A 12,609-nucleotide genomic window follows, 5' to 3' on the forward strand; every position below is an offset into this window, starting at 1 on the left:
CAAACATCCAAGCAAAACCAAAATCAAAGACTAAATCCCACAAAACCCAAATAACAGAAATAAGCAAATCCACTAATTCTCAACACAAAACTCAAAATTTCAAGCTAAAGCAACACAGTCACATACCGATTCGAAGCGCTTCACATCGGCCGAAACCGTCTCGGAGACGCAGACCTCTCTGAAGCTCGGAGAAGAAGACGGCGGCGACCCACGTCGATCTGCACGCTCCGTTGTTTACTCTTCGGAAAGTTTGGGGATTCTAAGGAATACAAAAAAAATTTAGGGGAAAATAAAATCCAGAGGAAAATGGTGTGTGAGTACCTTCTTCGGATCTCCGAGTCGTCCATGTTCTTAAACTCCTTGTGGATTCAAGACTAGAGTGTGCCTTCACCGGATCTATCCTCAACCTCACGTAGGATGAAGACTATGGTCCTCACATCCTCACGTCTGGTCTAGATGTAGGAGAGAGAGAATGATAAAAAAACATGTGATATTAGAGAGAAGGGTATAATGGTCATGTATAAAGTGTGAAAATAGACTTCTTTATCATTTAAGATGTTATAAGGTGACCATTTTATCATGTACATGTTTTAATGGTGACCATTTTATAAAGTGGAACATTTGAAGACTATTTTATCATTTGTACATTCAAATGGTAGTTTAGTGTTATATATCCTAAATTTATTTATGTTTCAAATCATTTTAAAGAATTTACATGTGATTTGCTATAATTTATTTTTGTGGTCAAGACCTTGTCATCCTTATTACGTGATGTAATCGTCATATGAATAAAGTTTCACATCCTCTTAAAAAAAAAAAAGGAAGAATTATTACAAGTGCGAGTGCGATGGGAGGAGAAGGATCATCCCATGTTTGTTTTGTTTTTCACTTCTATACAATGCTCTCTTCCCGAACCGCTCAACGCCTCAGACCCTTTCTTCTTCCCCACACTCAAACCCTCGTATTCTCCTCACTCCCCACCAAACCCATCTCAATTCCCAATCCAACAGACCCATACCCACAACCATCTTCACCAATTTACGACCACACCACTGTTCGTGAAACCCTCTCTTCTTACTGCAATGACTGGAAGAAAGCCCTCGACTTTTTCATCTGGGTCGAGTCCCAGCCCCACTTCCAACACACCACCGAAACCTACAACCGACTTCTCGACATTCTCGGTAAGTACTTCGAGTTTGAGCTTTGTTGGGACTTAGTTCACAAAATGAAACAGAACCCACTTTGTGTTCCTGACCACACCACATTTCGTATAATGTTTAAGAGATATGTTTCTGCACATCTTGTAAAAGAAGCTATAGATACTTATAATAAGTTGGATGAGTTTGGTTTGAAGGATGAGACTTCTTATTGCAATCTCGTTGATGCTCTTTGTGAGCATAAGCATGTGATTGAGGCCCAAGAGTTGTGTTCTTGGAAGAACAAGGAATTGGGTTTTGATAGGAGTACTAAATTACATAATATAATTCTTCGCGGGTGGTCGAAAATGGGGTGGTGGGGGAAGTGTAGGGATTTTTGGGAAGAGATGGATAGAAGAGGTGTTTGTAAGGATTTGCATTCGTATTCGATATATATGGATATAATGTGTAAGAGTGGGAAGGCGTGGAAGGCGGTGAAGTTGTATAAGGAGGTGAAGAGGAAACGGATTAAGCTGGATGTGGTGGCGTATAATACAGTTATTGGAGCTGTTGGTGCTTCTGAGGGGGTTGATTTTGCAATTCGGATCTTAAGGGAGATGAAGGAATTGGGATGTGACCCCAATATTGTGACATATAATACGATTATAAAGCTTTTGTGTGAGAATATGAGAGTCAGGGAGGCATTCTCGATGCTTCGAGTAATGTCTAAGAACAGTTGTGGCCCGGATGTTATTACTTACCAAATCATTTTTAAGTATCTGGAGAAGCCAAATGAGATTCTTAGGCTGTTTGATAGGATGATTGAAAGTGGGGTTCAGCCGAGAATGGACACTTATGTGATGATTATGAGGAAGTTTGGGAGATGGGGCTTCCTTAGACCAATGTTTATTGTGTGGCAGAAGATGGAAAAACTTGGGTGTAGTCCTAATGAGTCTGCTTACAATGCTTTAATAGATGCTCTGGTGGAAAAGGGTATGTTAGACATGGCTAGGAAGTACGATGAAGAGATGATAGCAAAGGGGCTTCCAACTAGGCCAAGGGTGGAGTTGGGGACAAAACTGGTGAGTAATGAATTTGATGAAGGGTAATTGCAATGTCTTTAGATGCTTATACTCTATCTGGAATGTAGTCCATTTCACCAGCATTTTTGTTTCAAAAAGCAAAGTAAAGCTAAGGAATACTATCTGAATAGCGCATCAAGTGCTGAAGGATATGGATTCCGGGGCTGATGCATAACTATTATGAGGGTGTGCAGCTGAAAACTTGGTTACAATGACTGAAAGAGTTTCGGGTAGCTGCCGATAGTTTTGATGACATTTTGTGCAGGACTTGTTACAGATCCGTTCCGGCTGACAAAATAATAAAATGTTGAAGCCTCTTCTGCATAGCAGCATGGGTGTAGTTTCTGGCAAAGCTGATGATTTGGTGCCAAAAAAATATGCTTCAACTGGTTCAGAAACAGAGGTAAGCAAAATGATTCTGGAGCATATATTTGTCGGCTTTGTTTAATGGCTTGGGAAAGTCTCTGAATTTATTTTCCGTGGACATAGTTGCACATCCTTGTTGCCTTTAACTCTGACTGAACCTGGTAGACACTTTTCTCTTGGTCTTTTTAAGTCTATCTCACCAATACTTCATATAGACTTGATTGAATCAAATCCTACGAGCAATGACTTTAGGGGGAGAAACGTTTTTGCTCTACATATGAATGTTAGCTTGAAGATCGCTTATTCAATTCATGTCTTAGACTCTTAGTACATTGGTTTTGTACAATTGGCAGCCTAGGTTTGATTCCTCTTTATATGTCATCTGAATGATCTGATGTACCTTTGACTGTTGTGATATAAATTGTTGATTAGTTTTCTATACAATGCTATACTGTGAGAAGAAGGTTTGCTTACAAAGAATTAGAGAAGTTGATACTCAATTTGAAAGAAGAGTTGGTGGAAGAGTTTTGCATACCAAAGACCTTCCCCTCCATGGTTTCTTCACTTTCTTGCAGCCTAAAATGCAAGCAAAGACTTCTGTATTTGAAATGTAATTTGGAGGCCTTATGATATTGATTTAATGGTTGATGCCTCATATTTGCTAGATTTACTAGATACTAGTATTCTCAACCTCCGAATTGCTATACATTATCACTTCACCAGAATTCACACCAATCATCTGCCTTCCTGGTTGCTCGCAATCATTAGAGCTCCAAGCAGAAGCTGTATTTGATGCTTTGAAATGGTTAGATAACCCTAACTGTTCTTAGCATAGATGGAAGAATAGGCAAAATTGCTTGCCAAGTCAATGTCATGAACTACCTTCCATTAGGCAAACAAGGTTGATACGATTTATTGTGGTCTTGAGCTGGCAAACTTGGAAAACTTTGTTTGACAGTTTGATAGCAGATACTCGCGAGCACTTTAATCGTGTTTTGTTTTCGACACATCTCCTACAATGACACTTGCGGTCTTTGATTTTAATCGTGTTTGGTTTCGACACATCTCCTGGAGAGGCACTTGCGATGTTCATCAAACACCGTCCTGAAGAAGCAAATTTGAAGCCGTTCTAGGAATCTTCCAATGACTTCAAACATTCAAGGTCGACAAGCTCGATAGTTCACATGAAGGGTTGGTTGGAACTTAAGAACCATTGAAGTCGTTTCTCAATATGCACCATTCAATTAGATTGAAAGGTTGGTCTCTAACTCTATAGTTTCTCCAAATGAAAAATTCAAGAAAAGGTTTCTACAATGAACGGCCAAGATCATTCTAGTAGCTACCAGGAAAGGTGACAAGTGGACCAAATCCAAGAACACAGCCACTAGAAATTGATATTCAGATGCTCCAAACAATTTGGGGCCGTCCGGTAGTAATATGACTGTTCAAATTATATACGCTTTTGTTGAAAACCAAAACTAAAATCCAAAGCCACCAGTCTGTGTGGCTCCTAATGAACCTTGAACCTTCTCCCACACTGTTAGCCATTTAAAAACCAAAGGCTCTCAATGTTACAACCAAATAATCCCATCCTCTACAAAGCCTAAAGAGGAGAGCCTAGAGTTTTTGTCTCAGTGAAGCTTCTCTGGTTTGTTCAATGGCAACTTCAATTTCTGCAACTGGGTTCCAAGGAAACTTGAGCTCCTCCTTCCATGGAAGTTGGGGAAGTTCAATTGCAGGTGAAGATTATAGCATGCTAGCCAAGTCAGTAAAAACCCAAGTGAGAGTTGCAAAGCCAAGCAGAGCACAACCCATGATGAAGAACATCAATGAAGGAAAGGGACTCTTTGCACCAATTGTAGTTGTTGCAAGAGACGTTATTGGGAAGAAGCGGTTCAATCAACTTAGGGGGAAGGCAATTGCTTTGCACTCTCAGGTAATATACTCTTTTCCCTTGTCTAAGAGAGCCATAGATTACTGTAAACTAGCTTAACTATATCATGGTTGTTAAAGCTAACATGTCACTATGAAGATACTAAGCAAGTAACACCTTCAACCTCTTGAAGGTTAAACATTGCTTCTCTGTTGTGCTTATTTTTGCTTCTTTCAATCTTAATGCTTTACTAGATTTACTTGAGCGTTATGATTCTGTCACTCTTTTGCTCACACACCTTTAGATTTGTAATACACGGTTATATGAAATGTGACCATCATAGACAAAAGGATATGGATCAAGTCATCAAACTATGGTCCTCCTTTTGAACCAAAATGAAGTTTAGGTGTTGGTAGTTCTTAATTTAGCTATTGAGGCAGCTATTTCTCTGCAGGTAATCACCGAGTTCTGCAAATCCATAGGAGCTGATGCAAAGCAAAGGCAAGGGCTGATTCGGCTGGCAAAGAAGAATGGAGAAAAGCTAGGATTCCTTGCATGATACGTTAGATGCAAAGCCTACATTTTGTATTGTCAACATTAGAAATTTGTTGTTAATAGTTTGAGGACTTCCAGATTCATATACTCGTCCTGCTCGGACTGAATGTAAACTTTGATGATAGCTACTCCATATATGCACTTGTCATCATAATTCTTCAGTTTTAGTTGCAACATTCTTTCATCAAATCATCAAATGGGTTCAGCAAGAGGTTACTTCTGGAAGTAACACTCGACTGGTACCACGACATGTAGAAGAACAAGTTTGTATGAAACTAGTAGTTGTGTTACTAGTATGTATAATTATTCTTTTCATTCAGTTCCACTAGCAATACTGAAAAGAATCAGCAACCAATTTCATTCTCCATAGTGAGAATTTAGAAGCGCAAGACAATTACAAGTTAACTCGCTAGTAAGAGAGACATCAAGGAATGCAAATATTGTACGGCTCATCGTCTACACAATATGAAAATATTCATGCATCTATAGTATCTTGAAATAGCAACATGAACATTCAAATAATCTGATTGTCGATCCACATAAATCATGAATGCATTACAAACAAACGTCAAAACAGTGTAGCACAGAGAACAAAATGATATTACATTATAAGATCAAAAAGAGAAGTTGTGAGATGTATCCTCTAGTGTTTCTCAGTAAATGAGCGAACTGCAGAAAAATTGTGATGGTGTTGCTTGGTAATGGTTGAGAAAATGATCACACACTGTATCGAGGCTTCGCTGATCTGTCCTTTTTGCTATCTTCCTGCAATAAGAGTGTGAGAAATAAAATTAAGAGTACTCCACATCAAATTGACACTCGGAAACACCAACTAAGACTTACATGGACGGAGTAACTGATCTTATCAGTAACATCGATCATCTCCTTCCACTTCCTCCCAATGCTCATCTACAAGATAAGGTAAAAAGACAAGGTCACTTGCCAGCATTTCAAATTTGCAAAAACAAAACATGCAAACTGTAACCGTCACACAGTAACCTAAAGGCAAAAACCAGCTTCCAAGACCTACTAGTCTATTTCCAACCTGCATTTCAGATTTCCAACAAAACATGCAAAATATTTGATCACACTGTAACCTAAAAGACAAAACCAGATTCTGAGCCTACTAGCCTGCAAGACTAACAGGAAGTGGCACACAAGCAAGGGGCCAGCCGTTCATGCCAAACACAAAACCATTGAGGAAATATGCAACTAGGGAATGCAGAAGTCAAGCAAACGACAACCATCTAATCCATTAAGCATTTAACAAAATACAAATTATAGAAACCAGTTCAAGAAACACTGAGATAACTCCTCCAAGCAAAAGACTACAACCAAAATATTGACCTCCTTTTTCCCAGAGTTCCTATTAACCACCATACCCAAGAACTAATCTGTCATAAGGGGGAAACAGTTGAATAGATGTGGGAACCAAATACTAAGCACAGAAATTGGGGAAGGATCTGAATCCTCAGTAATCAACTTTTCAACCTATTTATTAGCACTTATTGGCATACGGATAAGAAATCTATTTTGCATGGGAAATCTGTACGTTTCGTTATTCAGAAATCTAGACAATACTAGCAGGTGAATTTCTCAACTCTGATCAATCATTTCTGTTCCTTGATTCAAATATTCAAACAACAACCATGAGCACCCAGAGGCAAGTCTAACACCAAATTGAAAAGGTTGACGACCACATTCAATATGCCAAGGTGTAACAGTATCATCATTTTACAACACAATAGATGAAAAAATCGATCACATAAGTATTATAGATTAACCAAACCCACTAAAGCATCCAAATTGAAGTGTAATTGTGTCACCTGCGCAGCCTCATTTGCAGCATTCCTAGTCCACAATGAAAGTTTGTCGTGCCTCTGGCGCACACTTGCTACCACTCCACAAATCTCATCACCCTCATCAAATTGCTCTCCAATCAGTGCCATCAACTACCAAATAATAACAATACATTATCATTACTATACAAAATTCTGAGAAGAAACAAGAATACCTAGTGCTTATTCCAACACACATACAGTGAGCATGTAACTTGTGAAACAGTTCTCACAATTGACCATATATACAAAGCAATTTTCTCTTGCCAAACAGTTTGGCATGTTTTATTGCTAGGCAAAACAACTCTGATGAATGTACGGTGTTGATTCAGTCTGGCAACAGAGCATGCCACTGCTTGATACAAAACATACATACATGCGTACATATAAAGATTGATGGTAAGAAAAATGAGGAAGAAAGTGAGATCTCACAGTTTCTAGCCACATGGTATCAAGGTTGGCCTTCCGGTTGATGGTTACAGTCCACTTCCCTCCATTAGCACATTCAGGATCCTCCCACTTAGGTTCAATCCCAGCCCTGAACAAGTGGAACTCAGCATTTGCTGGAAACTTGCTCGGCTTGAATATCTGATCATACAGACTGCAAATCAAAGAAACGCAATCAGATTAAAGTTCAGCCCTTACATCAAATGCATTTGCATACACAACACCTACTCGTATGCCCAGCATCAGAAACTTAGTTTCAAGCTACAAATTCTAAGAAAAATCAAAAGCATCTCTTCTTGTAGCTTCTAGAGCTCTTCTTTCTCTCGAACCACTCTCTTTATCTTCCCTCCTTCTCTTTTTGTTAACTAACACTTGGGTATATTAACGAAACTATAACCAGTAAAGGAAGCAAACCAAGAAAATGCTATGAAACCAAGAAACCAAACACATGCTGAAAATCGAAAAAGAATTTACAAGACTATAGCAACACTGGAAATTAAAGCATAACTTGAACAATTTGAAAACAAGAAAAGAATAAAAATCAAAACTTTTGCACAAAAACTATTTCAGCAAAACCAAACAGAAACTAAGGGCCTATCACCAATCACCAATTAACAACAAGAAAGATTACATCACCAATAAAGAGCAGTAACAAATCTAGCAAGGCAAACAACCCTAATTAAAACCAAGAAAAAATTACACAAAAAAATTATAAAAAGAAAAAAAAGATTAGAGATTGAAGCTGTGCGTACCACCAAAACTCCTGGATAGTTTCAAAGGTGTAAGCTTTTTTGAGAGAGGAGCCCCAAGCAGCGCCGCTCTGCTTTGGCTTAGATTGGTTGTCGAACCAGAAGGTCCACTTTCTCTCGAGCTTCTGGGGCCCGCTGCTCTTGGTCTCCGCCGCGGCGGCGCTGGTGTCCTCCACGTCGGATAGCGGCGGCGCCGGTGATGCTGCTGCTACTTCTGTCGCCATTGTTGTTGTTACTGTGAAAACGATGAGAGGCTTTTGGTTTTGGAATCGGGATATATATCAAAACGGGTCGGCAGTTTTAGATCTGATGGACCGGGTCGGGTCGGTAAGGGACCCTAAATGTCTTTTCGGAAAATAAGAACAAAACTTACGACACAAAACCTCTGAACGCTCGTTCTCATCTTGCTCATTCTCATCTTGTAAAGGTTTTCTCTATACAAGATGAGATGAGTGTTAAAGGCTTGCTATAATTAGTACAGTAGTTTTAAACACCTACTAGTATTAGTTTGATATTGATCATTTTTTCTTTTCATGTATACTAGCCTTTCTGCACGCGCATCGGGCTGCGCTCACGCGTACGTTTATGTTTATTGTTCATTATTTTGTGGTAGAGTTGACATATCGACTTGGCTATTGTCTTGGAACTTTTATAATTTGAGTATTGATTCCTTACGATAAAGTATATTTTATTATAATTTTTTAATAAAAATGTAAGACAATGTTCTTCTTTGTTAATCAACCTTCTTCAATGTGAATAGAACTATAGAAGTATGCATAACTATCACTTTATAAAATGCTGTTTGACCAAAATTTCATACACCAATAGTTTCAAACCTTGCATTTGCAATCCCCTTTAGAATGTTTGTACTTGGACACCCAACTAAAAGAAAATACACAGATACAAATAGAAATTTCTGAGCAATATTTCATTTTCGATGAGCTTCTTCTTCAGCATAGTTTTTGGTATCTGATTTGGCACTCCAGATGCCACCACCAAACCGCCACCTCTTCTTTATTTGTCATACTCTTATGCATCTTAAGTCCATCAACCCCTCTCATATTCCACTGAAATGATCAAGTCTTATTTCTCTCTCTGTAGTTGCGTTTCTTGTTGATCAGCAGCCATATTTCTCTTTCTCCTATTTTGTTGCTTGTTATATAATGGCCATCTAGTACCTCTTTAACACCCTAGATAGGAAATCACCATGATCATATGACATTAGGGATTAGAAATCCAACCTCTTGTGGCTAAGATTATATGCTGCAAAAGCCGTCTCTTCCATTGCCTGGAAAAATAAAAATAAAACTTTTTAATGACATACTGAAGTCACAATAATCTCACTAAAAATACAAACCAATTCCCTACATCTTAATAACACAATCATGAATGGTAAACCAACGTATCCTATTCCTCTGTACCTGCTGCTTCACCAAAAAGCACATAGGGCCACTAAGACATTCCCCATAATCATTGTTCCACATGTTTGAACCCAAGCAGCTTCTACGTACCCATCTGATAAATATTATACAGGGACAAAAGATAATTTGAAATAAGTATTCATTAATATCAACTGGTTACATAAGCTAGATTAATCCATACATGAAACACGCTTATTCAACTTCATTCACGTTAATTGTCCAACTGTGTAAGATACTACAGAAAATCAACATCAGTAAAAAAACAATCCAAGAGTACAACCAAAAGGAATGAAATATACTCACCCAGAATTGCAACATCTTCAGGAAAGAAGAAAAGAAAAAAGGTTTCGATTTCCTCTCTTCCTTTATTTCCTCTCTCACATTGGTTATCTGTTTTTTCCCGTTTGCTTAAATAAAATAATAAATGATAGAAACGGTTGGGCATTGTGGCAGTTATCCCCTCGTCTCTGCTCCCCTGTGGTTTCCCGTTTCTCCCTTCCATCACGAAGGCGTCTTCCACGTATTGATATATATTAACGTGGGAGAAGAGAACAACTGCAAATCAGATTTCTTCAGAAACTGAAACTGTCTTATTGTATTAGATTACTGCTTTACCCTTCAATTATTATTTCATGGCTTAGTAAACTTATATAAAGAGAGGGGCAATTTCAGGGATTAAAATAAATTTAACAACGACAGTTCCATAAAGTAAATTGACTTAATTAATAGAGAAGTTCCATAAAGCAAATTGGCTTAATTAACAGAGACAATAGAGATAACAACAAAATAACATAACAAAATCATAAAAACAGTTTGGTTTTAATTTAATTCCTTTGAAAGAAGAATACTGTAGGGGACTGTGCGGAACCTAGGCTGCTTATGATATGGTGATGGACTGATGGGAGCTATCCTGGACCTCCTCATCAGGTGGTGGCAGCAATGGAACCTACGTACCCCTCTACCTACCATAAGACATGTGATCTATAGACTCTATAGCAAACTGAAGCCATGTATGATTATTTTTTAAAGGATAGGTTTTACACTTTTACGTACTGTGATACTGTTTAAGGTAGTAGTATGTCATTTTCTCAAATCAGATGCATTTCTCAAATCATGTATGATGTCGGCCCTATGATTAACGTACCAACTCACCATATAAATGGATCAGGTTTTTATGCGCATGAGACACTCTAGTCATTATTAACGGCCATTTTTTTGCTTTAAATCACGTTAACCAGCCAAATTGATCCATGATAATTTGGTGTAAGTAATTCCCTTCAGTATTCATCATCCAATTGCTTTTTTAATTAACTGAATATATAAGGATGCTGTTAAATGTATCCAATAAATTGCTACATAGACCCATCAAACTTTTTAAACCCAACAATATTATAAATTTTTTAACTACACCTGACAACTTTCTAATAATACCCTTTTTTATTAAACTCAACAAAACGTACTCCCACTCAAAACTCACAACAAAATTTTTAACTACACCTAACAACTTTCTAATAATACCCTTTTTTATTAAACTCAACAAAACGTACTCCCACTCAAAACTCACAACAAGCAAAAACCCACTCTCTCTCTCTCTCTTTCTCACACTCAACGAAATCCACTTTTTGTTTTTACTGGTTTACTCGAGATAAAATGCATTGTTTAACAATGATAACTGTTCTGCATATCACATCAAAATGATTATCTCTACAACAACAAACAAAATTTGCTTGGAAGTTGGAATCATCTTTTCGTTCCAATCAAATCTTGCTCGTATGTACTCCACATTTCTTCATCTCCATGCCAGTGCTTAATGTTTTGAATGAAAAAACTTAATGTTATGACAGATCTCTTGTCATGTTGTTTCAAAATAATCACCATAGACAAAGGATAGACAAAGGTGGACTCAATGACCGCGTTCTCTACATAGAAATTCCATGTACCATAAAAACTGAAAAACTGTCTACTCAAACTTAAGCATTTGATTTGGTTTGATTGAGAGTCTGGGAGAGATAGAGACAGAAGAGAGAGACCAGAAGAAATCACGCTAGCATAAGTTGAAGCAATTAGTCATATTGAACCATGATGATAGTTAGTCCCATTCGGTGGTTGTCGCCGAAATCGTAGTCCCACTCACCGAATACATAATATGTTTTAGTGCTTGTTGTCTGAACAAAGTTCGAGCGAAGGAAGATCGGGAATACACTAAACTACAACACTACTGTTGAGTTATTTCAATGACATACAAAATGAAAATACTATAGTAGAAGCATGAAGCATCCGAAACTATATTTGCACTTAGAATTTTGTCAATATCATGTGTATTACAACAAAAAAGTGAACAGCTTCCGGGTTATAGATTTTACCGAAACGAACAACGTGTCATGTTAAACTGTTGGATACATTTAAAAATTGCTGGGTACAAGGGTATTGAATTTTATGGTATTTCTTTTTATATTTTAATTATCATAACTATTAACGTCATTACACTTGAGGATAAAATTATTTTCCAAACAAAATTGTTTTGTTGGGTCTACTCATCAATTTGCTTGATACATTTAGCAATACCCATGTATAAAGCTACATACACCATCTAACATGGAAACAATTAAGAATGATTCATGTATGCCTCTGATCTTACACCACTATTCGTAAGTACCAGCACTTACACGTCGATTGACACAAGAACTGGAAAGAAGTTTATCTAAACTCTTCCCTATAAGAAATAACCGACGTCTCAACTCTCAATTATATATCTAATCTTAGACGCAATTTGTTTTAATAATATGAGAAATCACGATCAATATTGTTGTTTTTCAAAGTGTGTAATAATCAAATAATGTACCTAGATGTAGCTTGTACGAAAAGAAATACATCAAAACTTACACGAGATTATGAGTGTACGTTGTTAATCTATTTCTTTTTCCTTCTCTTCGAAGATAACACATTTATTGAGAATCTCATGTTGGTTAATATATGGATTTTGTTTCAACATAGCAATTAATTAAATGAAACAGAAGGAGGAGCTGAGCTAGCTAGGAATAGCCAAATGTAGGAAGGATGCGAGACCTGAGTTGCATGCAACTCTTGCAGAAGCCACGACTGGCCTCCAAATTCATGTGGTGCTTGCATTGCTCGCCACGCT

At 37.6% G+C, this 12,609-nt stretch overlaps 3 protein-coding genes and 1 non-coding gene across 4 annotated transcripts; 2 read left to right on the forward strand and 2 right to left on the reverse strand.

Moving 5' to 3' along the window:
- The first annotated feature begins 847 nt into the window (after positions 1-847).
- On the forward strand, positions 848-3,156 carry LOC101302158 (pentatricopeptide repeat-containing protein At1g80550, mitochondrial-like). Its single transcript, XM_004297799.1, has one exon. The coding sequence runs from the start codon at positions 848-850 to the stop codon at positions 2,243-2,245; it is 1,398 nt and encodes a 465-aa protein (XP_004297847.1). The 3' UTR covers positions 2,246-3,156.
- Positions 3,157-4,074: 918 nt separating this feature from the next.
- Positions 4,075-5,379, forward strand: LOC101312431 (protein PROTON GRADIENT REGULATION 5, chloroplastic-like). The gene is made up of 2 exons (XM_004296356.1): positions 4,075-4,520; positions 4,912-5,379. The coding sequence occupies exons 1-2, from the start codon at positions 4,242-4,244 to the stop codon at positions 5,014-5,016; spliced, it is 384 nt and encodes a 127-aa protein (XP_004296404.1). The 5' UTR covers positions 4,075-4,241; the 3' UTR covers positions 5,017-5,379.
- Positions 5,380-5,437: 58 nt separating this feature from the next.
- LOC101312716 lies at positions 5,438-8,398 on the reverse strand. The gene is made up of 5 exons (XM_004296357.1): positions 8,050-8,398; positions 7,283-7,451; positions 6,839-6,964; positions 5,856-5,921; positions 5,438-5,777 (listed from the first exon to the last, which is right to left on the reverse strand). Exons 1-5 carry the CDS (start codon positions 8,268-8,270, stop codon positions 5,730-5,732), a joined length of 630 nt encoding a protein of 209 aa, XP_004296405.1. The 5' UTR covers positions 8,271-8,398; the 3' UTR covers positions 5,438-5,729.
- A 769-nt stretch (positions 8,399-9,167) lies between these two features.
- On the reverse strand, positions 9,168-9,892 carry LOC101313010. The gene is made up of 3 exons (XR_184411.1): positions 9,771-9,892; positions 9,468-9,561; positions 9,168-9,334 (listed from the first exon to the last, which is right to left on the reverse strand). It is a non-coding gene; the product is annotated as an uncharacterized LOC101313010 (transcript).
- Between the last annotated feature and the right edge of the window lie 2,717 nt (positions 9,893-12,609).

The sequence above is a fragment of the Fragaria vesca genome, linkage group LG4, assembly GCF_000184155.1.
Source record: "Fragaria vesca subsp. vesca linkage group LG4, FraVesHawaii_1.0, whole genome shotgun sequence".
NCBI lineage: Eukaryota > Viridiplantae > Streptophyta > Magnoliopsida > Rosales > Rosaceae > Fragaria > Fragaria vesca.